Source organism: Sebastes fasciatus, chromosome 10, assembly GCF_043250625.1.
Source record: "Sebastes fasciatus isolate fSebFas1 chromosome 10, fSebFas1.pri, whole genome shotgun sequence".
Classification (NCBI taxonomy): Eukaryota; Metazoa; Chordata; class Actinopteri; order Perciformes; family Sebastidae; genus Sebastes; species Sebastes fasciatus.
The window spans coordinates 5,639,208-5,664,766 of record NC_133804.1 but is presented as its reverse complement, the minus strand read 5'-3'; the positions used below and the strand labels follow the sequence as shown (position 1 = coordinate 5,664,766).

Genomic DNA, 25,559 nt, shown 5'->3' with positions numbered 1-25,559 from the left:
CTCAATTGCTTTGAGGATTATTCCATTCCAAAACTGGGTGGGTAGCTATACAGTTGTGTGGCAGAATTTATAAAATTTCTTCTTTTTAAATGTTATTTTTTTTCATATACTTTTACATACGCTGTATGATCATGATGCAGAAATATTAATCCATTTTAAACCATATCTGTGTGCTATTGGAGGTTCAAACAGAAGTCATAATGGTCCTATGTTGCGTTCACACCAAGTGAATTTTCGCATCGCTTTACTCCCGTGAGTTGGACTGCTGGGATCATTTGTGTTCATGCGCATCACTCGTGCTAGACATGCCGGAGAGGATAAAGGGCTTGTCTCCATAGATGCCAACAACTTTTCTTTCTGTCATTTCCGCCATCATCCTTGGAAGGAATGACCACTGTTGCTGCTTTGTACATGTTGTGGAAGTCCTAGATATGACGGAAAACCAACCGTCGTCGTGTCAGGGTTCATAACATCCCCCTGCACAGCGCGCTAGCTCAGCTAATAGCGAATTGTTGCAAACAAGTGTTTTTGTTGAGCTGCCTCCTAGTGAGGGCTCTTAAATGACTTTAGTTCCCTCTAGTAAGCAGTGTTCAAGTGTATGTGTCCAGGGAGTTTATTGTGATGGGAGGAACGGAAGTGTTGAAGCGGTGATGCCCTGTTGTTGACAAGGTTGAAGGCTGTCTTAGTGCAGACTATGGAGCCTCCGTATTATTATTATAAAGTACAGACGTAACATAATCCTCAGCTACACAAACTAAAAAAATGCGGTCTGTATGTATGTGTAACCATTTAGCTTAGTTTGCCATGTATCTTAAAAAGCAGCCCCTCCTCTCTCTTCCAGCGGTACCTGCAGATGTTCACATCAGCAGAGGGAGGTCGCCTACCTAATGACTGATGATGACTGATGTCTGATTTCATTCTCTTTAAACTTCACTCAGTATTTTGATGTGGGGAATATGATATATTTTATTAACATTTTAGGTTGTTTCCAGTGAGATATTATAGAGTTCTGAATTTAAAGACAACCAGGCTGACATAAGTATAGCTAATATGCACACTTCAATATTTTTTTATGTATTGCAATTATTACCATCATCTCAATATTGAACGATGATATTGCACATCGCAAATTTTCCTTATATCGTGCAGGCCTAGATTTAATTGCAATAAACGGATCAAAATGATGCTGAAATAAAGCAAGAACTGAGACTTCTTACAAATCTGCATCATTATGTAGATTTGTAAGAAGTCTCAGTTCTCGCTTTGTCAGGTCTGTCAGAAAGACGGCAAGCAAACCACTTTTAAAATGCTTGTTTTCTGACTGGAGTTCGGATCGATCAGTGCCAGGCTATGCTAACATTGTAGCTGCTCCATCAGCACTCAACATAACACCATCTAGGCATAAATACGGCAGCGACGTTGTTGCTTTTACCATAGACTGTCTGGTTTATACACATTAATTTATACACATAGTTCCGTCCAGTGTCTGTACAAGTAACAAACTGTAATAAGTATTGTGAAAAATTGTGCAGTAATATCTTTACAAGCACAATTAGCACCAGCACCTGATAAGTGCCAGTGCTGATATTGATGTGCTTGGGGCCAAATGGTGCTGTTCAGTATCTTGCTGCCCAGTGTTGCCTCTCAACTGTATAATGGTTTAGCATTTTGTATTCATCAGGCACTTGCACATGTGTTACAATTGAAACCCTTGATTTGTACCGGTCACACTGTTGTGTGTTTTTAGTTGTCTCATGTGCTCCCTCTGCTCCTGCTTTTGCCATAACATTTCTGACTATATCGTGTATACCTCTGGCTCAGGTTAGTCTAGGGCTGAGTACGGCTTGGGTCTCACATGTTTGCTTTGTAAAACAGGTCTCAATACACCAGTTCATGTTGCAGATTTGATGGGGCTCAAGAACTAATGCATAGCACAAGCTTGTCTTTGTAGAGACACTTTGTCCCGAAGCCGGGAATGCTGCTGTTTGGAGTTGGGTTGATTTCCTGTTTTGCTGGTCTGGCTTGGTGTATGAGCTAACACCGGTTTGATTTTATGCAAACCGGCTGAACAGGCATTTGTCATTATGACATGTTCTGGCAAATTAAAAAGTAGCCAAGATCAGCAATCAGTGCCAACGGCACATTGAGTAACATATTATGTTTGCTTATAAACAGACTAACCTCTAGTGTCTGACAGGCCGTGCAAAATTTATTGCAGATCCGAGGCCGGAAATATAAAGGAGATGACATTTCAGTAGATGTGGGAAGGGAAAGAGACGATGGGCGCACGTTGTTTGTTTACTAGAAAGTTGATGTGTTTTTTGGGTTGACAAGACGGGTTTCCGCCAGCCAGTATATTGCAAGACCGGCAGCCCGTAAAGTTAGCAAGTGTGTGGTTGAGAGAGATGATGAGTATGAAGTTAGTAGTATCGTTATAGCTGTGAACGTAGCAGTGCAATAAGCGTACAGTTTAGGCTGTTTGTCGGTGAGCAAATGCTACAACTCCTCAAGACCCAGGCCAAGTTCCTGTTTCTTGCTTGCCACCTGCTGATTAAAGTGAAGGGGTTAACCCTGAAGTTAGCAACAACTTCGCCCCAGACTCACTTAAAGTGGGCCAGCTATTCTTATTTTAGTGACAAGCCACTCCTCCAAGATTTGGTGAAACGGCTGGTGAGTCGAGTCCTACACCTAGTGGCAAAATTCGGTATACCGGTCCGGTGTTTGGCTCAATATCAAACTGGTTTGAAAATGTTTCCAACAGCCCAACCCTGCTGTTTGGGCACCATTGTTCCATAGCCTATGGTTTAGCCGGTGTAACTACACAAGTACTTGTTGTAGTAATTTGTGCTCTAGTACAGAGTCTGTGCGTACATTGTTGGTTTCTAAAATGCCAACTAGCTCAGCAATAAACCAGCACAATATCACACCTAACCAAATGCATGGAGCTTTCGTCCATCATAGTGACTGATAAGTGAGAACAGTTTGAGTTGGTTAAGTGTACAGTTCATCAGAAGACACCTTAATATGATACCGATGGTAACATAGTCATTTACACAATTTACAGCTGGCTCATTACCCATTTTTCTCCAATACTAACTCGACTCTAGTACAGATTTAACCCCTCATGTCTGTTTATCTGCTTATGATTGAAGTTTTTTTTTATGTAAACAAGAGGCAGGAACTCTCCCTATGTTAGTGGTGGCCTGTGAACAACTCGGTTAAGTTAATATAAACGTCACTCTCCAGGGGCCTCTTAAAGCTTTCTTTGTTAGCAGATATGTTATATGCACCATTTGTTTTGCTATGGAAGATAGAGGATAGAAAACCATGGACTCTTTACCATCTGCTGCCAAAATCCCCTCTCCCCCCCAGGTCTTCTCTGAGCCATGGTGTTGCCTGTCTGCACTGGCCTTTATTGTCACTGTCAGACATGATATTCACGTTTCCAGAGACACTTCTGGCTTGTTGTACAGGGTTGATCTTACCATGGTTGTCCTGACAGAAGACAATCACAATCATGTGGTTTCTTCTAGACTGATAGCCAGAATGATCATATCTGTACCACAAAGATTTAAAGTGGATTTTTTTGCCTGTTTAGGTCCAGCCTTGGATGGGCCTATCCTAGCTGTACAGGACACTGTTAGTTGTATCAAAGGGAGAAAAACCATGTGGGTGCAACCAGAAGTGCCTGTTGTACTCATGAAAACTGTGACTGAAGGTGGATAGAGGCTGTGTGATTTTGACCCCTGCCCCTCTACTGTCTGCCCTAGTGTTTAGACTCGTCAGTGGGGAAGAGGAAAAGAAGCTTGGCTGTTAGCTCTTCTCAGGACCCATCTTTCTCAGGATTAAACCAGGTGTGACCTTTACCACAACACCAGCTGCCTCACAACAGCAGTTGTCGCTTTGCAATCATACCTAACTACACTGGTTTAAAGTGAATCAGACCACCAGCACCCTTCTTGCATTCATAATACCCAATGTATGTACTCCCCCACACAGTGTGCACTTCATTACAGTGGGAGAGGAAAGCAAACTTTACTTCAGCATTTCCGTTGGAGCAGCTATTGTCCCTATTTGTTGTAATAAAGCGTCCCAGTCCCTCTACTTGTGACTCAAATGGCTTCTTGCCTCCATTAAAAGCCAGTTTCTGTCTCTTTTAATGTGATGTTTTTCCTGACCGCGGTGAAAGCAATTATCCAAGTGGAAGACGATTATTCACTCTAAAGTAATTGATATTAAACCAAAACCCGATCTCAGAGCTAAGGCAGTATTGAACTCAATTTAACCAGATCCTTATATTATTAGATAGCAGGCTAGCTGACTAATACCTAGCAGCGTGGCTCCCAGAACTGAGGTTTTCATTAGTTAATCGTACTAATAAATAAAAAAGCTTATAGATGACTAATAATATTATACAGTACCACATAATAATTTTATGTTGTATGTAAAATGTATATATTTTATATTTATTTCCATGACTCATTTCATGAAATCCCAGCTGAGCTGCATATTGGAACAGAAAAAATCAACACTAAAATGTTTGCAAATAAACAGCAACACTAAAACAACTCTTTAAAATGCAAAGTGAGCCTGTCATGGGTGTCTTAATGGCGTATGGCTCACTTTCTAATATCTAGTGTTGGGGTATAAATTAGAAAGCAGACAGAAACAATGGGAACATCTAAAAAGAGGTGGTGGAAAACTTTTGCTGGAACATAAAATAAAATGATCTTCGATTTCTAAAGGTGTTTTATGTAAAAATGTGTGCCCAGCTTGTGCAGCAGTCTTCAAATATAGATTATTTTTAAGAAGGTGAAAGTGTCCTGTTTCTCACTAAGATACAAAGAGAAGCTTAGCTACTGTGAATCTGCTTCATCAAAGTCTGAGTAAAAACTCACCTTCCCTTGTTAAGAAAATTGCCTATTTTGTTTTAATCCACCGCAGACCCACCTAAACCAAGGAACCGGCACCATTACAACTGTTCATCTGCTTCATGTGAAAACATTTACGTGAAGAGTGACATTTCATTTTTGTTTTTTTTCAAGAATGAAATGTCTTTGACCAGCTCAGCTTAACATGATTTGCTGTCTAATTTCCCATGGGGGTGTCATAAGGGCATGTGACTTTCATTCATTTAGCGTTAGCCCCACAGGGCTTTCAGCAGACAGTTGGTTAGCAGTAAGCATAATTTTTGATAACTTAAGTTAGTTGTGCGACAAACCTAACAACATTATTTTCTTCCCGGAGGTTCCGAAGACTATTTTTAGGCCAATGTAAATATCACATGCTTTACCAGAAATTAGCCTTTCATATTGGCTGCTTCTGCTGTCCAAACATGTTGATTAGTTCTTTTCTTCTTCTTTTTAGATTAAATTGTATTTGTTTCAGTCTGTAAAGTATAACCTGGATTTTTCTGTTTTTTAAACTTGGTTTCATTTAAATTTTATTGGTGTTTTACACGGTGAGTCGGTGAAATTGTGCAAGCAAAAGTACCCATTGGCAGCACTGTAAATCCATCAGAGCAAGCCTAAATTACACAAACTAGGAAGCCTAACTCCAATCAGGGCTTGAAACTAACCTCAACTGTACATTTAAATGCAGATAGGTAAACTTTTCCCTGAAGCAGCTAGCAAGTTGTAAAAGGTAATTGACTGGCCAGTATGGTGATGTACTTCAGGTGTACTGGGGAGGAGGTGTTCCTAAAATTTCAGAAATGCAGTCTAGTCACACCTGTAGTTTGTCTGAATTTACCAGAATTTCAAGACTCAGTATGTGTAAGCTGCTATTCCAGATTTTCCGGTATGGTCACATTTGGTCGTAGCATGTTTTTAGTGTGCATGCACAAGGGATTTCCATATATTGTGCAAGGTGGCAGTATGCTATTGTCCTAGTTTCCATGTTGTGGTAGCGTCAGTGTGTTTGAAACACTTTCTCAATAGGGTTTCTCTATAATAATGCGTAGTGTTTGAGGAGAAGGGGATTTTTCAACTTCCAATTCACTTCTGGTTGTTTTCCCTTTGATAGTACCTGTTAGGGCTGAAAACCAGTTGTTGTTTTTCTGCTTTGTGCTTCAGTGTAGGAAGTCACATCAATATTTATCCTGTTCTTTAACTTAAGACATGATCATCTGCTCTACTTACATTCACAAACAACATAGCACACACTTGTTTATGTTATTAGGACACCTGTATGACAGATGTTAATAAAATAAACCACTTTGGTGAGATCTGGCCTTCACATGGGTTGAATTCTGGTTGAGGATGATGAATACAATCACTAAATGTACCAATTGTAGAGATCTTATAGACCTTAAATTGACCAATAACTGCTGTTTTTTTAATAGCAACAGTCTGAACAGCATAAAACCTGGAAGGTAGTGAGTGACGTTAATCTTAAAATGAGATTGAACTCCCAGTCTTGCACTGCAGAGGAGTGTTCTCTGGACTTTATTTACACCAGTAACACATTGCTTTTCACAGTGACGGCTCTGGCAAACAGTGACTGTCTACGGGTTATGTAACAAAAGGGCTTGTCTTAACTATTGAGGTTGTATGCAGATGGATAAACTGACACAGGACAATAGAAACGCAGAGCCCTCAGCCTGTCATTTAATGCCCTGTTGAACTCATGTAATGATGAAACAGATACTTGCTACTGGTCCCAGAATCCATATGATTTATTTTTTTTTGCCTGTGAAGCCCACATTAGCAGCCTGGTTGTCTGGATATTTAGATTAGCAGTTAGCACACACACACACACACACACGTGGTGAGGTTGGGATGGGTTTAGTGTGTCTTTTTAGTCTGCTCGTTCTAAAGTGTTCAACTTGTGCATGATCGCGGAGTATACCTTGGATGTTTACTGTGTACGAGCCATTAAAAATTACAGATGACTCTGCAACACTGTTAACCCTCATAACACAGCCTCTCAAAATTACAGTGTAAATAAGTGGCAGAATCGTCACACGGTCCAACAAAAGGGCCGACTGTTGAACAGCATAGTTTAGGAAAACAGCTGTAAAGTAAGCCACACAATACATTGTAGGAGATTGAAACTGGGCAGCTTGATGAGTCAAGTGTGAAACTGAGCAACCTCAAGTCAATAATACAATGGATCATATCTATCTTATGTAGAAATCATATGATAATACCCATCGTTCGTAGCCTCTGCACTAAACTGTTTTTAGCCATTAAAGAGAGCGTGCTCTCGCAGCCTAATGACAACAATGTGTTGTAATGGAATAATTTTATTAATCTTAATTTGTATACCTTTCTTTCTTTTTTTTATACAACGTCTAAAGGTTCTTTTAATGATTAAAAGAAAACAACAATGCAATCATATTGTACAAGGGGAACTCAAAACCTGTCTGAGATAACATCTGGAAGTTGGCTAGTTTTACTATGGTGTAAGATTTCTGTTACCACATTGAAGGTATGAGAAGCGACTTTATTTTTTAGGTAGTCGTAGTTGTTGATGTGACCCTTTCCACCTGTGCATGTTAATTTTCTCACAAGGATCTCCTCAATTAATGCGATAATGTTTTGGACATTCATGTTTTACAGCAGGACTCAGCTAATTTTTCTGTGTTTTTAAAACGAAGAAAATATGTAATTTTGTGCATCTTCATTTCTGATAACTTTTGGATGATCTTTGCTCTGTGGGGTGTCACTGACGGATAACCACCATGTGCTCTCTCCCTCTCTGTTAGTTGTTCCTTATTGACTTTGGTTTGGCGAAGAAGTACCGAGACAACCGAACACGACAGCACATCCCCTACAGAGAAGACAAGAACCTGACTGGCACAGCGCGCTATGCCTCCATCAATGCACATCTGGGCATTGAACAGAGGTCTGTGCACACGTTTAATATTTGATTCTCAAAGACAATATTCAGAGAAGATAATTTTCCTTTTTTTTAAAGATAAAAATCTATCAATCATCTATTATCTATCAGCTCTCTAGAAAATTGAAAGATGTTTCTGAATTGATTCACAACTTTCACTACCGCGGCTGTCTGCCTTGCGTGCACTGAATGCACCACATGACCGGAGACACGCAACGTCACTTTGATTAACTGAAAATAAAATGCAATATTAGGTCGAGCTGAAAAAGGAATAATTCAAAAACGCCCGTAATGATGGTAGAGAACTCTGCTGCAGAGAGAGTGACACTGTGTTCTAATGAGACAGGACAGTAAACAAACGTCGTATCTATCAGCTGTGAGCTCCAGTCTCCGCCATTGTTGTTGGAGGTGCAAACACTGGAGGTTGAGGTGCAAATTGACGTGATGTCACCGTGTAAAAGAATAAAAACTCCATAATCTTTACTCCATTTTCATGCCATAATTTGCCACACTGTCTGTAATAGTGCACAGCACAACAAATTAGCACCCCTGTGTACTGAATATAGAATCGATTTTGAATTGGGAATAGTTTTGCACCGAGAATCGTTTTTTGAATCGAATCGTGACCCCAGGATTTGAAATCGAATTGTGAGATCCTGAAAGATTCACACCCCTAATATATATATATATATTTATATATATTTATATACACACACATACATACTTATACTGCATATAAGTATATGCAGTGATGCCTTGCTTTTGTACTCAACAACTAACATCATTGTTGTCTGCAGTCGCCGTGATGACATGGAGTCACTAGGCTACGTGCTGATGTACTTCAACAGAACCAGTCTGCCGTGGCAGGGATTAAAGGTATGAAAATATAATTGACTTTGGCAGTGAATGATTCCTTATCTACCTCTATACTCCAGCTGTTTTTTGTTTTTTTTGTGTTGCTTTTTTAAAGTTTCTTTTATTTTTGTTCATTTTATTGAAAGCTTAAATACACATCATCAACCCTTTTGTAGGTGTCTGTTTTTACAGTATGTGATTTATACTACTAATGATGCCTTTTTTAGAGTTGAGGTGACATAATGTTTTTAAAGCCTTTTGTTACTTGACATGTCCAGGTCACAAGTGCGGAGGAGAGTTATGCTAGGGGTGAGCCACAATGTGTGGTACTGATAATATTTTATTTGCACATACGCAGTAGTGGTGCAACAGTTCAACAAGAAGATAAACATAACCATTTCTAATACGTTTCAACTCCAAAGTATAGATAGATAGATTGATTATATGAAGCCAAAACACTTGAGTTTATACATTAAATAATGCAGGCTACTCAATGGTCAAGTACGCCTATGTTCAGATAATTGTCCCTTCTGTGTCTCTGGCAACTCATTAACTAATTAACAGGCCTGTATAAAATAGTGTTGCAACAGTTCGACAAGGCCACGGTTCGGTCTGTACAATCATTGAACTGTTTATTTTGTTTTACAGTTAAGTTTTGCATCCTTAATACACAGCGTGCACATTTCTGCCACCAAGCACTAGTGTTGCTAAGCTACTACAACCGCAGCCAGAGGGCTGTGGTGCCACCATGATTGTTATGCTGCAAAAATAGTAACTCAGATACTGCATTTATGTTGCAAAATGAATATTTTGTCCGTGTCACAGAGGCTACAAAAAGCCATTTGAGTGGCAGTATGTTGCTCGTAGCGTTGTTCATGTATTTCTGTGTTTGTCAGGCTGCGACAAAGAAGCAAAAGTATGAGAAGATCTCGGAGAAGAAGATGTCCACCCCTGTTGAGGTCCTCTGTAAGGTAAGAAAACGTTAAGCACGGACAGTGGTAAAAGTTATCTCACTCCACATTCACACAACTCAATTGTATGAATTCATGTTTCCAGGGTTTCCCAGCGGAGTTTGCTATGTATCTGAACTACTGCCGTGGCTTACGCTTTGAGGAGGCTCCAGACTACATGTACCTGCGCCAACTGTTCCGCATCCTTTTCAGGTAAACGCACATACAATTTTTGCTCTGGTCTTTCTTGATAGCGGCGCTGATTCAGGTACGTCTTCTGTTATTTATGACAAACTAAACCGAAGTGTAAAGACAAGTTTGTTTTATTATACGCTGCTCCAGTCCATCACATGTGCTGCAGCTAATTAATGAAGAGGGATGGATACTGAAACCCGGTATTATACAAGCACCGGTGCTAAATTAGTATTGATAAGCTCCGACGTTATCAGTTTTGGAGTCATTTTGTATCACGCTGCAGCGTCTCTTCTGCTCTCCGTGTCGGGACTGTGCTCCTCCACATACAAACACACACAGTGAAGTCAGCAAATAGCAAAGCAGAATGGCAGCGGTGGAGACAGCGAAGTGAACCAGATGAAGTGAACTCAAAGATTACTCGAGTTGACAACTACGCTCGTTACTGTAAGTGCAGTAAAAACCTTTGCGAGTAACAAACCAATACTTAATCAGTATTCCTGTTCAACAAGCATAAACATGATGTAAACACGTAGAAAAGTGACATTTCAATCTGCTCTGTCCACAGTCTCTCATCCACCGGCGCTTTTACACAAGCACAGCGCGCTAGCTCGGCTAATAGCGAATTGTTACAACCGAGCTAAAACAAAAGCTGTCTGTATGTAGTCTGTTAGCTTAGTTTGCCACGCGTCTTAAAATTTGGCAAATTCTTGTAAACTGATCAGCTGGGTGAGACAAAGCAGCCCCCCCCCCCTCTACCAGCGGTACCTGCAGGTAGTGAATCACATCAGCAGAGGGAGGAGGACAGAGGACAGGAGGAATGACTGATGTCTGTGTTCTTCACTGTTTATCAATTTCACTCAGGAATATTATTTATTTTATTGACACTCTAGATTAATTTCCAGTGAGGTGTTGCATTTAAATCAGTGGTCTCAAACTCAATTTACCTGGGGGCCGCTGGAGGCAGAGTCTGGGTGAGGCTGGGCCGCATCAGGTATTCCACAAAAAAAGCTTTGTTAAAAAAAAAAACAATCTTCTCAAACGTCATTATTAACAGTTCTTTAACTTGAATGGGTTCTTCTGAACATGAACTGTCCTGAACATTAATGGAACATTGAAGAACATGAACGGTTCTTCTGAACATGGCCTCTATTGCGTCTCCCACTTTTCCTGAAATTGTCTGTGCTCGTCACCAACCTTTCTCTTCACTGCAGGCTTTGAAAAAGACAAGATATATATTCATTCCACTTGGTGTCACTCCGCAATAAAGTTGTGCCTGCTGTGTTTGTGTTGCTCTGCAATTACACCACCAAACCGCTAGTTGGCGGCGGCGTCTCTATGAGTTTCCTTCTTCTTCTTGTACTACAAACAGAAACTGAGCGGAGTTGGAGCTAATAACTGTTGAACCACAGAACTTTTACTGACATTACTGCAACGCCGAAAAGAGAAAATATATCTGAGTGGATTTGTGTGAACAAACATTGAAAAGATGGAGGCAGAGAGAAGTAGAACTTTCTGTGGTTGTCCGGGGTCCTGGCCGCTCAGCATCGCTGAGAGACTGGACCAATCACAGCTGTTGCGGTCTGCGTCGCCGCGACTTGTAGTTACATTTCTGGAGAGGTGCACGTCAGGCTACGGCGTCGATTCAACGCAGAAGTATAAATCAAGCTTTAATCAAGCTTATGCGATGTTACACGGGCGCCGCCACAGTTGTTGTGAAATGTTTCTCTGCTTGCATCAAGCCCGGCCGATTGCCCGTCCCCGGGAGCCATATACCCCACTGTGATTGGTAGGTTCGTTGAGCTCGGGCTCGCGCAACAAAGGGACCTTCAACGGCAAACTGCCATTCACATAAAACTCGCGGGCCGAGGGCGCCTGGTTAGCTCAGTTGGTAGAGCGGGCGCCCATGTAACAAGACTTGGTCCTGACCGCGGCGGCCCGGGTTCGAATCCGGCCTGTGGCCCTTTCCGCATCCACTCTCTCTCTCCCCCCCCTTTCCAAGACTCTATCCACTGTCCTGTCAATAAAAATGAAAAAATGCCCCCAAAAAAACTTTATAAAAAAAAAAAAAATTTGCGGGCCGCACTAACATTAAACTTTCATATCAAGGTGGGGGCCACAAAATATCGTCTTGCGGGCCGCAATTGGCCCGCGGGCCGCGAGTTTGAGACCCCTGATTTAAATAGTGACTTTGCTGTTGTAAACATTACTGTGGCTGCTCTAGAAACACTTCATTCTATTTTAAATATAAATAAATTCTGAATTTATTCTTTTTTGTTTCTAAATAATATATTAAAAAGCAATTATTTAGTAATGAAAAAGAACCGATAAGAGTATTGATAACATCCTAACAATACCCTATTATTGAATTAGACTTTTTTTGTCTCCATTGTCTACTGTTATATCTGTAGTATAAATACATGAACAAAGCAAGCTACATGTGTGCATCAGTGCAGACTGATTTCTATGCCATCACCGTATAGGAATATGCTGCTGTTCTTCCTACTATTCTTTCTGTCTTCCTTCCCTCTTCTTTCCTGTCTGACTTTGCCCTCCAGTCTGCCATAGTTTTCCTTGCTTCATTCCTTCTTTTCTACGCTGCTGTCCTTCCATAAACCGTTTCAAACTGCTGATTGTTGGGAATACTGGGCTGATAACTTTTTTTCTCTGTATTTCAGGACTCTGAACCACCAGTATGACTACACATTTGACTGGACCATGCTGAAACAGAAAGCAGCCCAGCAGGGGGCCTCCTCCGGGGGCCAGGGCCAGCAGGCACAAACCCCCACAGGCAAGCAAACTGACAAACCCAAGCCTAACATGAAAGGTTAGTAGCAAACAGCCAAGCGACGTTTTTTACAGACACCAATTGCTCATATATTCATTCAGTTTTGTATTTAGGACTATTAGATATTGTTTTATTCCCATAACCCACACCCTTTTTTAAAAAGAATAAATCACCAAATTGGAAATCAAAAGCAAATGAAGCTTATTATTCCTGTTGGAATGATGAAGCCAAACAGCATTTCAAGTTTCAGGAGGCACCCTAAAAGAACAGAAAATCCCAAATACAAGAATTTGATACAATTGGTCTGTCTTGCAGAAGCAAAGACGTCCTTGGGGAATTTGACTACTAACTTTGCTGCCATGCTGTTCTGTTCCTCTTTTGGGGCTGGACGACAGGCTCTCCCCGTTGCGACACTGTTTTAATGCTGACCGTCTCGCTCTGATTACACACCTCTGACTCTTCTGCAGTCTGTCTCTTATTAACATTCCCTCTCCAAACTGGATGATGATGAAAATCTCTTCATTATGTTTCCCTTCCTTACTTAACACCTGTTTTTCCGTGCTACTTGACCTGTGACATTAATGATCCACACCCGGTGTCAAGCAGATGGAGTCAAAGTGTGGCTCATTGGGGACAACAACCTGAGGAATATTGGTCTCTCAGGACTGGAGTAAAGGGTATACCTGTGATGTCACTGTGAAAGTTTCCACAGTCACCCTCCCGGGTGACAAACATGAAGTGTGGTCTGCCGTAGTGCATTCACGTGGGAAACCAAAAGATGGAAAACACTTCCAGAGTGGTAAAAAGCTGTAAACGACTTCACAGTCTGGTTCAGAAAGAATTCAAGCAAGAATTCTGACTGCTAAATACCAGGCAACTTGAAGTGAAGTGAGGTTTTTTTAAGAGGCTGTGTAACATTAACTAACCAAGCACATGGTTTTCCGAATGAAACGTATTTTTACAAGCCTGTCCACAAACAGGAATGTCTTTTTAGGGCATTGTGATTTTGATGAGGTCTAAAAGTGCAGTATGGGAGTATTAACACTCAACCAACAAAGGGAAGTCAGTCTGCAATACATGCAGAGAAGATGTCACATGGGCAGCACAATGGCTCTTCTTAAGATGATGTCGAAAAGCTCTCGAGTATTTACTTAAAGTGAAAATTTACCACCTTTTTATAAAATCGGTGTTGATGGTAAATGGTAGTCCACTGAAGAAATAAATTCAGTGTGTAAAGTAATAAAGTGCTCGCTATATTGACCGAGAAAACGGAGTTCTCCTGCTCGCTGAGCCGTGCCAACTGCCCACATGTACCTGGATGCATTGCACGCAAGCGCCGAGTTCGCTACGTTACGCTAACACTCTTTTAGTCCGATGAATATACAAAATAAACTCACAAAATGTCAATAAAGGAAATATTCTTACATCTAAACGGAGAAATACAACCATACAACTTAATGAATTCAAGTTTCTCTTTTACCGAGTTTGGAGTTCGGCAAGATAGACCTGCCGTCCAACTCTTACTGCAGCTCACAAAACTACCAACCAACCGTGGCCAACGATGGCTTTCCCCAGCACTAATGTCTCTGCAGAGGGGCTGTACTCCACTACTGGTGATATAATGTTAACTAGAATGGCACTCTGAGAGCGCAGACCTCTGCCCCCCCTCTCCGTTCAGCTTGCGCCACCACCCACGTGTATTTTTGTTTATGTTGAGATCAGCTGCACGTAGCGGAGCATCGTAAAACACTTCATTGAAACTTGACAGAAACAAAATAAAACTCGACCTAAACCGTCGTCGTTGCTCTTTCAAACAATCACCAAGTGTGCTTTGGTTGAACTCAAGTGTAATTTAAACGAGTTTAATGTGAAAAAATTGAATCTTGTCTTTGGGGACAAAATGAATAGGACTTTTACTTCTGGAACCAGATGTGCCCAAAATAGCTTCTCCCACTTCACAACTCTATAAAGACAAAGACGATGACAATTGGCAAAATAGCATCCCACGATACATCTATGGCTAGCCAGCGTATCTATTGGAGCTCACTTCCATATAGTATTGCGTACCAGTCTTGATTAAACTCTGAATTAACTTTTGTTCTGTTGAATAGTAGGGATGCACCGATCCAAATTTTTCAGTTCTGATACCGATAGCGATACCTGGGCTTTGGGTATCGGACCGTACTGATCTGATACCAGTGTATAATTAATAAGCTGAATGCCTCACTGTGTGGAAGTGACTGGGATCATTCTTTTATGTGTAAGGCAACGTCAGGCTAGACTTAAACATTGCTTCCTAACTTTGTAAAAGAAAATGTAGCAAATAAATACATAGAAATAAATGACTGTAATAATTTTTTATTAAATTAATAAATCATACACCAGCAACTTGCTAAAAGAAATTTTCAAAATTAACAGAAATTATAATAGAAGTTGTAAACCTTTATAATGCAGCAACAAATTGGTCAAAATTTAAACAGGAACTATTTAATCAACTCCATTATATAATGTACATAAACATCAAATTAAACTGAATAGATTGTTCCATTGTCACCGATACCTGATCCCGCTATTCGAGTCGGTATCGGCCCGATATCGGTGCATCCCTATTCAAGAACTACAGGGACTACCTACCTTTTCCATTTTGTGAAATATTGCTTTCAGTTTTTGTTGCTTTCTAACATCATGTATTTTCTAAAATGTTTTGTCGAGTGTTGTGTTTCCGGTTCTGTTGTGCTTCAGGTTTTGTTATTGTGTTTCATCCAGTGTTACTCTGTTTTGCATCTCAGGGCCACCATTATTTGTCTGTTTGTTTTATAATTGATACAGGATTGAGCTTTGACGATTGGTCATGTCATGCATTGCACTTCACTTTCCTACTCGGGTAGTTCTTCCACTTGCTGTTCAGTTCAGGCTTCAACAGGTCCTGTTGACGGTCACAGTCAGGAGTGTCTGACATGCAGCCTGTTTTCCTGGTTAAAAACATGGAACGCTGAGAACCTGATATAATGCCAAGGCTTCCTAATCGCTTTCACTTAAGATTTTTTTTAAATGGGGGAATTTGTTAAGTCATATATTTTTCTCATTAATTTTCTCTTCCATGTATTTCCAGTTGAGCAGGCACTGATTGAGTGGCACAGAATAACTGATTTGAAGATCTTAAGTCCACCTAAACTGCAGTAAACACGGCAACTCTTCACTTCCATAGTTCAACTTATTAAATAGATCTGTCACATAAAAGTAGATGTTAAAATATGACCCACTTATAACCTCTATTGAAATCAAATGTAACTACTCTGAACCACCCTTAATGAATATAACTGCATACTTCCTGCATCATCTGTCACAGTTAAAGCCACAATCACTTCTTTGCTGAAAGTCTTTCACTTTGCACCTACAGAAAGTAATTGGTTAGCTTCAACACAATATAAGCTTAAAAACATTTCCAAAGAAAATGACAGTGGTCCAGAAACTAAACAAACGCAATGAAAAGTAGATTTCAGAGTTTGTTGTTTAACACTTATATCCTGTTGGTCCTGCCTGCTCTTGCCTTGTTGAACAATCTTACCATCTCTACTAGACTAGTTTTGCTGTTCACAGGGAGCATCATGGCAGGAGCCATGCCTTGCCTGACAAGGAAACTTCTCCTGAGGCCAATGGCTCATTAGAAGCTGTTCCAACATGTCCAGTTTCTCCCTCCACCCAACCCAAAACATTTACTTATCACCATCCACCTATTAGAAAAGGGCGATGTTAATTGGTACAAGTGCTACATATACAGACGGATTTCCATCCAAATTGAATTATTCCATCGTAGTCCGTCAATTTTTTTATCAGTAACACAAAAACGTTTGACGCACGTAATGCGGAACCAACATTCACAAGTGCAAGCTCTGCTTGGAAACTTATAGCCATACGCCGCTAGCCAAACAAGTTATGAGGTTAGCACAACAAGAGGTTCGGCGTGCGAGTCAGTCGCACTACGTCGAGCGCAAATGAAATGGAGCTGGAAGACCGGCCTGCAGGTTCCCAGCCACCTACAACAGCAATGTAGAGAGAGTTGTGTATGAGGACGGTGTGTCACCGTCGCTCCACCATTGTAGGAGATGTGAATGGAAAGTTAACTCCTTATCCCCGCTGCTTTCAAGAAGCCTTTAGATGCAAAAGCAGAACAGGATAAAACAATTACAGAAGTAATTGGCATTTACTTTGGCATATAGCCAATGTGGAACTAATTGAAACACTCCTAATGCACACGTTTAGTTTTTTATTATTCTATTTATTTAGTATTTTACATACAGCGTTATATATGCTCTTCAGGTTTATAACCTATTGTGAGTGACCTGTTCGGTTTGTTCAGTGTTCGTACAGTGTAATACAGAAAAGGGTTTTGTTCCGTTTTAATAGTTTACTAAAGTTACCAGTAGACAAAATGCTGATGTGTTTGCATGCCTGTAATCTACACTTGTATGATACAACACTGGCACGATGAGGAGTGACACCATTGTTCAGTAAGGTTGAAGCTGTTATTTGACGGTCTTCACAGGTCTCGAGCATGATTCAGTTGTGAGGTCGTACAGCAGACACTGTTGCAGCTTTACCCATACTCTGTTCCAACACTGCACTAGTGGCGGATGTGTGGCAGTAGTCCTGCCAATTAAAATTCTTTTCAACGGATTATTATTTTAAAAAAGCAAAATGTCTTTTTCCTTTTTTTTTATTGACATGAACAAAATCCAAAATATCTGTAATGCCTGTGTTGCCTATCTCAGTGAGGTTAAATCAAGGTTCAATAAATAGTTTTGATACCAAAAGCCGATATACAAGCGTTTTGAACATAGTCTTAATGTACACAGACAGTGCTGAACACTTTTAAAATACCACGCGATGACGTGGAATAAACCAAAATGGATTACACAGCTGAACGCTGCTTGAACACCCTTCCATACCATGGACGTATAGATGGACAATGAGTCTCCACTTCTTCCCACTGTATAAAAGTGAAGCCAAAATATCCCAGATATGGGCGCTGGCATGTTGCGCTTTTGACGTAATTTTAGGGCTGCACGATTATAAAAAAAATATCTAAATGCGATTATTTTGACTGATAATGCATTTGCGATATGATTTGCGATATTTGAGAGAATGACAATTTTATTTAAAAGATGGTTTCTTAAGTCTGTAGAACATGATGTGTAGGCCAAGAATCTGCAGCACCAAGACAGCACGAGTATTTAAATTTAAACGCTAATTTTAACAAATATTTTGCCTCCTGCGATTTGAAAATTGTAGTAAGACATATTGCGATTTCAATAAAATTGATGAATTGTGCAGCCCTACGTCATTTGGAGCCAGAGTCTGTGCAGTAGTGATCGGGGGGCCGGAGCCGTGGTATCGAGGTCCCGCCCACACACCTGCCCGAGCCAATCACGAGCCGAGCAAAGCCACTGATTGTTAGCGTGAGCCACCTAGCTGCTACGTTAGCATCAAGGTAGCTTTTTTTGGCTGACCTTAATATCTCTATAACTACATTTATGATCAACGTGACTCATGTTCTATTACACAGACTGTCAATCACGATGTCACACCCCCATCACACACACACCATCTTTGGGAAAAATTTATTTGACGTGTACTTTGATTTTTTGCAATCAAGATGTTTTGGCTTCATTTTTGGGGCGCCGTCATGTCGTCCATCTTTATATACAGTCTATGATTCATATGTGAATACACAAGGTGTGTGTTAAAGTGACATAATAGCCCCTTTCACACAGAGATTCCACAGTACTGCCGTTAAGAACATCCACCGTTGGATCGGCTTTGCTTTTTCACACTAAACAAAACAACGGTATAATGTTGCCCTGGTGTGTGATTTTCAGATAGCGCGTTGGCGTCTAGTGTGCGTGTAGTCCCACGGTGCTGGCAGTCCCTTTCACACAGACATCGGCTCGGGTCTGTTACTGCCTCCGCTGCCGGCTCAGCGGCGAAACAACTCTGTCCCCCCCTACCCCCCATTCCGTCTCCGTGCCTTTCATACAAAACAGCGAGGCAGAATAACGGCGTAACATTCCCACCTTGAACAGGCAGTGTTCAACCATACAGGCAGGTTTCAACCATAGTTCTAGGCTTTCATAGAGGTGTAACTGTGGGGTAACATCACACTTGGCATTTTACTAATATTGTAACCAGTAGCTTTTTATAACCTCAGCATTGTTCCTTTAAAGCTGTTAACAGAAATAGAACCAGAAAGCCAAACAGGAATGTATGGTGCTGTTGCTCTGGTGTGCAGGGAGTTTAAAACATGCAAATACATAAACACCTCACTGTGTTCGGTGTGTAAGGCAACAACACTATACTCCACTTACTTATAGTGTTTGTCGTAATATAAAAATTACAACTTTGATACGAAACCCTACCTAAATATCGCGATACCAATACCACAGCAAAAATTTAAAACATCAAGAAAAGTAATGGAGCAATAGATGATAGAACATGGAACTTAATTGTTTTATTAAAAATGTATCAATTAAGACAATGAAATGGTATGCAGTAATCTGATGTCCCCTATACTTGAGTTTGTGATTTCTTTGATAGTTATCTTTATGTTTGCATTTATTTCTTTTAAAATAAATAGTAAAGATTTTTTAAATAGATTATTTTAATGCCAGAATCGATATATTTGCTTCAGTTGCGTCTTTGTGGATGTAGCAGGAAGTTACCGTTTTTATTGTTGTAGTCTGAGTAACGTGATGTCGTATCCGTTCCGTATCCGTCAACCAAAACAAACCAGCCGGCCGCCGCGAGCTGAAACAAAAAAGTAGAAAAACGGCAGAGGGTCCGCTTGGATACGACCTGAACCCTCACATGTTAAATCCAGCGTGGTAAACACTACATATCCAGTAAAGTATGGAAACACTTTGGGTTTCACACATTGCAGGAAGAGCAGAGCTAGACATCACGGCTAAAGCTGCATGCTAACTCTGTCACGGACAGGAAACGTCACTCTCATCTCCGTGGTGAAATGGGCCGACGCTACAACTGTAGACCACCCATATACTGACATTTAAGTTAAATGCATTCAAACGGCCCCGATGGAGCTGACCATGGATGGATAAAGAGAACGGAGCTGACGGGAGAGCTAGAGACGGACTTGGAGAAGTTAGAGGAAGTATACACGTGTGACTATGTCCGGTTTTCTAAATAAGGTGTTAACAAATGTGACAGTATATACAAAATACATATATGAAAATAAGATTAATTGAATTATATTAACCAGAAGTATAAAACATTACATGTCCCTTATAAATTAAAAAAGAAAATACACCTAATTTCATTCTTTGATTTTTGGGTTTCTGGAAAAAATGTAATAAGTAATTCCTGACTGACTAAAAAAGCTAACAAATCGCAATACATATGGAATCAGCACCCAGGTATCGTATCATAGTATTGAATTGGGAGATAGGTGAATCGTCCCAGCCCTAAGAGATATGCAGTCATCTAACCACTTGCCTTGCGTGGCTTTGTCTTTTTCTTTATTCGCAAACCAAAAACTACATGTTGAACTACCTGATCGGTTGTTCTCAATTTAGGATGTCCATTGTGTTTAATTTATCACTGAGATGAACCAGCTTCATTGGATGATTGTGACCCACTAAACTTACTGGAAAACATCCCAAAACATAGAATTTGAGGTCTAATTTCCTCTAAGCTAAAGAACTTGGGACAACACCTTCCTGTGGGAGAAGACGAGCTGATTGTTCAAAGGGCTGTCAGAAAATATCTCACAAAAAAATTTAATATCGTGATATTATATTTTGTGATACTGTATGAATTTTTAATTAATAGTTTACATGCTAAGCTGAACTCGGTCAATGCTTTATTTCATTTGCAAAGAGATGATCCCTCTCAGTGTATGTGTCCTCTCAGAGTAGTGCCGATGTTGGATGTTACAGCTACTGTGATAAATGCAAATGCAGATCCCACTGTTCTGACTGGATAAAAAAAAGTAAACTTTTCTTTTACTCAGATTTTATGCATGTGGCGGTGTGTTCTTCATACTGTGACAGTTTTCCTAAAATTAGATAAAAAAATTGCAAAGTATCTCCTCACTCACAACATCGCAATATATTGAATCGTAACCCCTGTATCACGATACGTAACGTATTTGCCAGATTCTCGCCAGTACACAGCCCTAACTGTTCATAAAACACTACTGTAGTAACACGGGTCAAAACCTCGTCTTCATGGTTCATCTGCCATCATGCATTCAGTGTGCATTTGCCCCTTACACTGCACAGTTTGTGTAAAATGCTCACACAGTTCCCCGGTTTTAGTCCGTGTTCTGTCAGGTAGCAGTCATGTATCCTATCAAGTGAGTCTTGCAGTTTAAGAACCAAGCGTTGCAGGGTTTCCCACTCTCAAAAAGTGTAAAGATATAGATACCCGTATAGTCTTTGCAGACAGCATTGCACTGTGGAAAACAGGAACTATTCTTTCATACATCTGGCTTTATCCTTTGATGCATTTTCCATTTCTTGTGTCCTGATTTTCTCAAAGCTTGCACCTTTTTTTTAAGGAGACTATTCCTGTTCCCTTAATGTATAACTCTTCCTTCCTCACTGCTGACTACCTGCTTTCAGACACTATCCTGCTGGTGTGGCTGTTGAGCCAGCGTCTGCCTCTGTCTGTATCTCTGACACCGCCGAATGCCGTGGTAATGACGCTGCCTGTGTTTCTGTCTGTGTGTCTGTAGGTTTCTGAGTGGACTCTGCCCCCGAGCAGAGCTGCAGAAGCGTTGGCGACCAGGACCAACAAGTCTCTCTTCCTGGACAAGCGACAAACAGAAAGTCTGTGTCTCTCCTTCCATAATAACTATCTATGTAATGGAAATGTATAGATTTACACACGCCTTTGTCAGCTGTGTCATCTATATATTCATATGTATATATAATAAAACTCTGCACTCCGAAAGAAAAGAAGAATGAAAAAGCAGGTTTTTTTGGATGTGGAGGCTGTAGCCCCCTGCCCCCACCCCAGACACACACACACACCCTCCTCCCCCCCCTCATCCACCCCCTGTCTCTGTCCTCCTTTCAGTGTTGACTTTTTGTAAGGTTTCTTTGGAAACTGAAGTTAAGAAGATAGTCAGCTGACCCTCTTTTTTTTTTTTCTCTCCCAGTGGAAACATCTCAAAGCATCTTTTCCCCCCTTCTTCACTCCTCGATTATTTCACTCCCTCCTTTTACCAAGAAAATGTTAAAAACATGTAAACCTGAAAACTGTTCTCCCTTTTTCGTTTCTGAAATAATTGAATGATGCAACCCTGGATGTTATTTACTAAAAAAATCAAAAATGTTGGATTTTCTTTCTTGTTTTCTTTTTTCTTTTTTTCCTATGGTGATTAGGAGTTTGCCTGTTGACAATATAAGCAGCTGATGGCAACAGTCAATGGTAGAATGATACTCTGGCTCTCTCCCTCTCTCTTTAGAGCTCTGAATTATTATTAAATCTGTTGTAAAATGGTCTTCTCCAAAAATACCAATAAAAACATTACATAACTCAGACCTCCAAGCACAAGTCATTATCAACCACCTGTAAACTGTCTCACCAGCACCAGTCATGTGTACGTGTATGATTTGTCTGAACATGCCCAGCTTATTGCTCTTTTCTTATACCAAGTGTTTCTATAATATGCTGTTTAAACTCAGAAGTACAGTGATGTTCCTCCTCTTCAACTGCTGATGTTTCATCCTCATTGATCTACCACCGTTGCGCTCTGACCGGCTGAGAGTAAAAGCTGTAACGCCCGGGCCACGCTGCCTGTGTGAGCTGTGCGTCACGGAAGCTTTTGCTTCTTATTTCGGCGCCCGTGTTGGCAGGTTAGAGCAGCCACACTGCCCGCAGGAGCAGAGCGGCTCGGCTGCGGTTCGCACCAAAAACAATGATAAGTATATTGACATCATACCAGTAACATTCCTACGGTTTCAATACCCATATCTGTAGAATATCACAGACAAGAAAAAAGTAAATATTTATTTTTTACTCAATACTTTCTGTTTCAAAATAAAAGCCCTTTAGTGTTTTTTTTTTCTGTGGACAGAATCCCTTCATTTGTTAACACTAGGCTTTTATTCTGAAATATGTGCAGGACAGTGTTGTGGAAGATGCAGTGACTTGCACGGCTCCATAAATTAAGTGTACCGGCTTTTATTTGTGGATTATTATTATTTACAAATGAGCACTGGCTTCTTAACCTTTTTCTTTCTAAAACAAATATAAATGACATTTATAATGAAATGAAATAAAACGGCCATTATGAGAGGCAAACTCAATGTAGAAAGGGCTGCAGCAGCAGCAGAAACGCTGCCAGCGTGGACGCCACGTGTGCGAGACACAGTAGTTCAAGAAAGGGAGCAGTAGCACTCTGCTCACGCAGGCAGTGTGGCCTGGACGCAGTACTGATCATTATCCAGTCAGAGTACATAAACCCACAAATTAGTAGAGACTATCTAAAGCATTCTAGTTAAATGTGTACCACTCAAAGTGGGTCAAATATTCTGCCTGAATGACGATAAACATCAAAACAATGGAAACTACTTTGCTGCTGCACGGCACATGGAATGAATTCAGACAGCCCTCGGCGCTTCCTCTTTTCTTTATGCTGTGTTGTTATTTGAAGATTCAAAGTGTGCTGGAGCACGAGACTAAACCACGTGTTAAGATACTGTCTCAGCATTTAGAGGGGGGGGGGTTTGGGAGGTATAGTAAAAGTGCCAGCAGTCAGATGAAGAGGTGCAGGCAAAGTTCTGTGACCTGAAACCTCATCAAGGTAAGCAACACACCACACACAGTGCTGTGTCACAAGTCCTTTGCATCTTGGGCTTAGGGCTGTTTGCTCCAGACGAGGGGAAATCAAAGCGTCGATGGACGGACTAACACATGGGATATGTTGAAAATGAGTCTTTTATGTCATCTTCTGGCTCTTTGACTCATTCTGTTGCTCCATGACGGGGAGCATCTTGTGTGACACAGTGTGACAGTGTGTGTTATGAAATGATACTCTCCCTTTGTGTGTTGTGATGGTGCAATATTATGCAGCACACTTAAGATAGACGGATAAACCCGGCCTTGAGACTACACGAATCACCTTTTTATTAGGGCTGTCAGAAGTCACCGCGATAACTGTTAATGTTAATAATTTGTTTTAACGTCACTAATATCTTTAACACATTAACACAACTTGTGATTTTGAAGTGGTAGCAGCAGGCTCAGTTTTGAAGCTAGAGCTAGCTAAAGGTAGATACTGGTATCATATGAAACTAAAAAAACATGTCATACTAGCTCGTCGCAAAGGAGGTTAAATAATGCTCCAAACTTAGGCTAAATTTTGGTGTAGAAAAACTGGCACTCAAGAAGACTGGGGTTGGCAATGTTTTGAGAAAGATGTGTTCAACACATACTGTACATACAGTGGGTGTATTCAGTGTTTCCACAATGCTCTGGATGGATTCAGCCAGTCACAGTGCAGGGTTCAATGAGTCCTCCAAATTGAACGATAAAGTATGTTGTTTGTCCCTCTAGAACGAGGGTCACGGCCGCGGTTGAACATAATCAGTGTTGACTGTCGGTAGGAGACGAGGAACAAACAGCGATCTCCTGCGTATTGACCCCCCCGTCCATCCACCCCGACCTTCCCCCTCTGTGGACTTTATGACTCTTTAATAACGTCACACTACTTCCTCCTTTTTTCCCCCCAACAGACGACAGTCATATTTCCTGCGACTGCTCGAGGGAGCTCTCACTTGAATGCAAACATGTTTTTGTGATTTGCTTGAAACAATCAGTGCTGTCATTTAACAGTCTCCTCTGTATAATCCTCAGATGGTGAAAGACGGGAGTGTTCTCACTTTGTGTGTTTAAAAAAAGGTGTTCATTTAATGAAATGTTCCCACACCAGGTGAATTTCACAAACACCTGTGATTCCGTTTGGAGCCCCAGATGAAGCTCCAAAGTACTCCAGTCTAAATGTTTTGTCCACTTGGGTTTGACCAGGTTTCTGCTGACTGTCTCTGTCCTGTCCTCCACTCTCTGTCTTTAGACCTCAGACAATCCCAGCTGGACTCCTGTCCCCTCATGTCTTTACCTCCTCCTTCCCTCTTGTTTATTTCCCGTCAACATGTTAGAATAAAATGTCACAACAATGCTACTAATTGCTATTACTGCTGCCACAATAAAACCTGCTTCAGAACCACCGCCAATTAAATCTTTTTCATCAGTGTTTCTCATTTCAGGGAATGAAATACCATTCTACAACTGAAACTATGGTGTACGGTCTAAGACCTGCTCTATATATAAAGCGTCTTGAGATAACTTCTGTTGTGATTTGGCGCTATACAAAAATAAATTGAATTGAATTGAATTGAAATCCTTTGCCTCGCTCAGAGGCCGTCCTTACCATAATAATACTACTTTAGGAGTAATGGAAGTCAGACGGCGGCTGGCGGTACTATGGTTTAGCACTCTGTGGCTCACGTTACCGCAGTTTCACAAGCGTGCTGGAGAACTACGCTGGCCTTCAGGTAACGTCAAAATGTGAAAGGCTCTCACTAGAGCCAGAGTTTGGTTTGTCCGTTCTGAGCTACTGTAGAAACATGGTGGAGCGGGGCGCTCCGGTAGCTCACGTGGTTGAGCGGGCACCCCGTGTACCAAGGCTGAGTCCTTACCGCAGCGGCCAGGGTGCAAATCTGACTTGTGGCCATTTGCTGCATGTCGTCCCCTCTCTCTCTCTCTCTCCTCCTTCAAGACTATCAAATATACAGGCAAAAAGCCAGAAAAATCATCTTTAAAAAAAAAAAAAAAAGAAACATGGCGGTCCCACATGGTGGACTCCGTGAAGAGGACCCGCTCCCTAGGTAGATATGAAGGGCTCATTC

At 40.9% G+C, this 25,559-nt stretch overlaps 1 protein-coding gene across 5 annotated transcripts in view; it reads left to right on the top strand.

Annotated features, from left to right (window-relative positions):
- The window catches only part of csnk1a1 (casein kinase 1, alpha 1), a 34,650-nt gene extending 12,466 nt beyond the window's left edge, over positions 1–22,184 (top strand). The window contains exons 5-11 of one of the 5 annotated variants that reach the window (XM_074647778.1): positions 3,771–3,854; positions 7,709–7,848; positions 8,640–8,718; positions 9,594–9,668; positions 9,754–9,860; positions 12,518–12,630; positions 21,380–22,184. In XM_074647778.1, the coding sequence (XP_074503879.1) occupies positions 3,771–3,854; positions 7,709–7,848; positions 8,640–8,718; positions 9,594–9,668; positions 9,754–9,860; positions 12,518–12,630; positions 21,380–21,387 (606 nt within the window). In that variant the 3' untranslated portion in view covers positions 21,388–22,184. Of the gene's footprint in view, positions 1–3,770; positions 3,855–7,708; positions 7,849–8,639; positions 8,719–9,593; positions 9,669–9,753; positions 9,861–12,517; positions 12,672–21,379 lie in introns of those variants that run through there. The other 4 variants (XM_074647776.1, XM_074647780.1, XM_074647779.1 and 1 more) reach the window with 4 other exon arrangements.
- Positions 22,185–25,559: the final 3,375 nt, after the last annotated feature.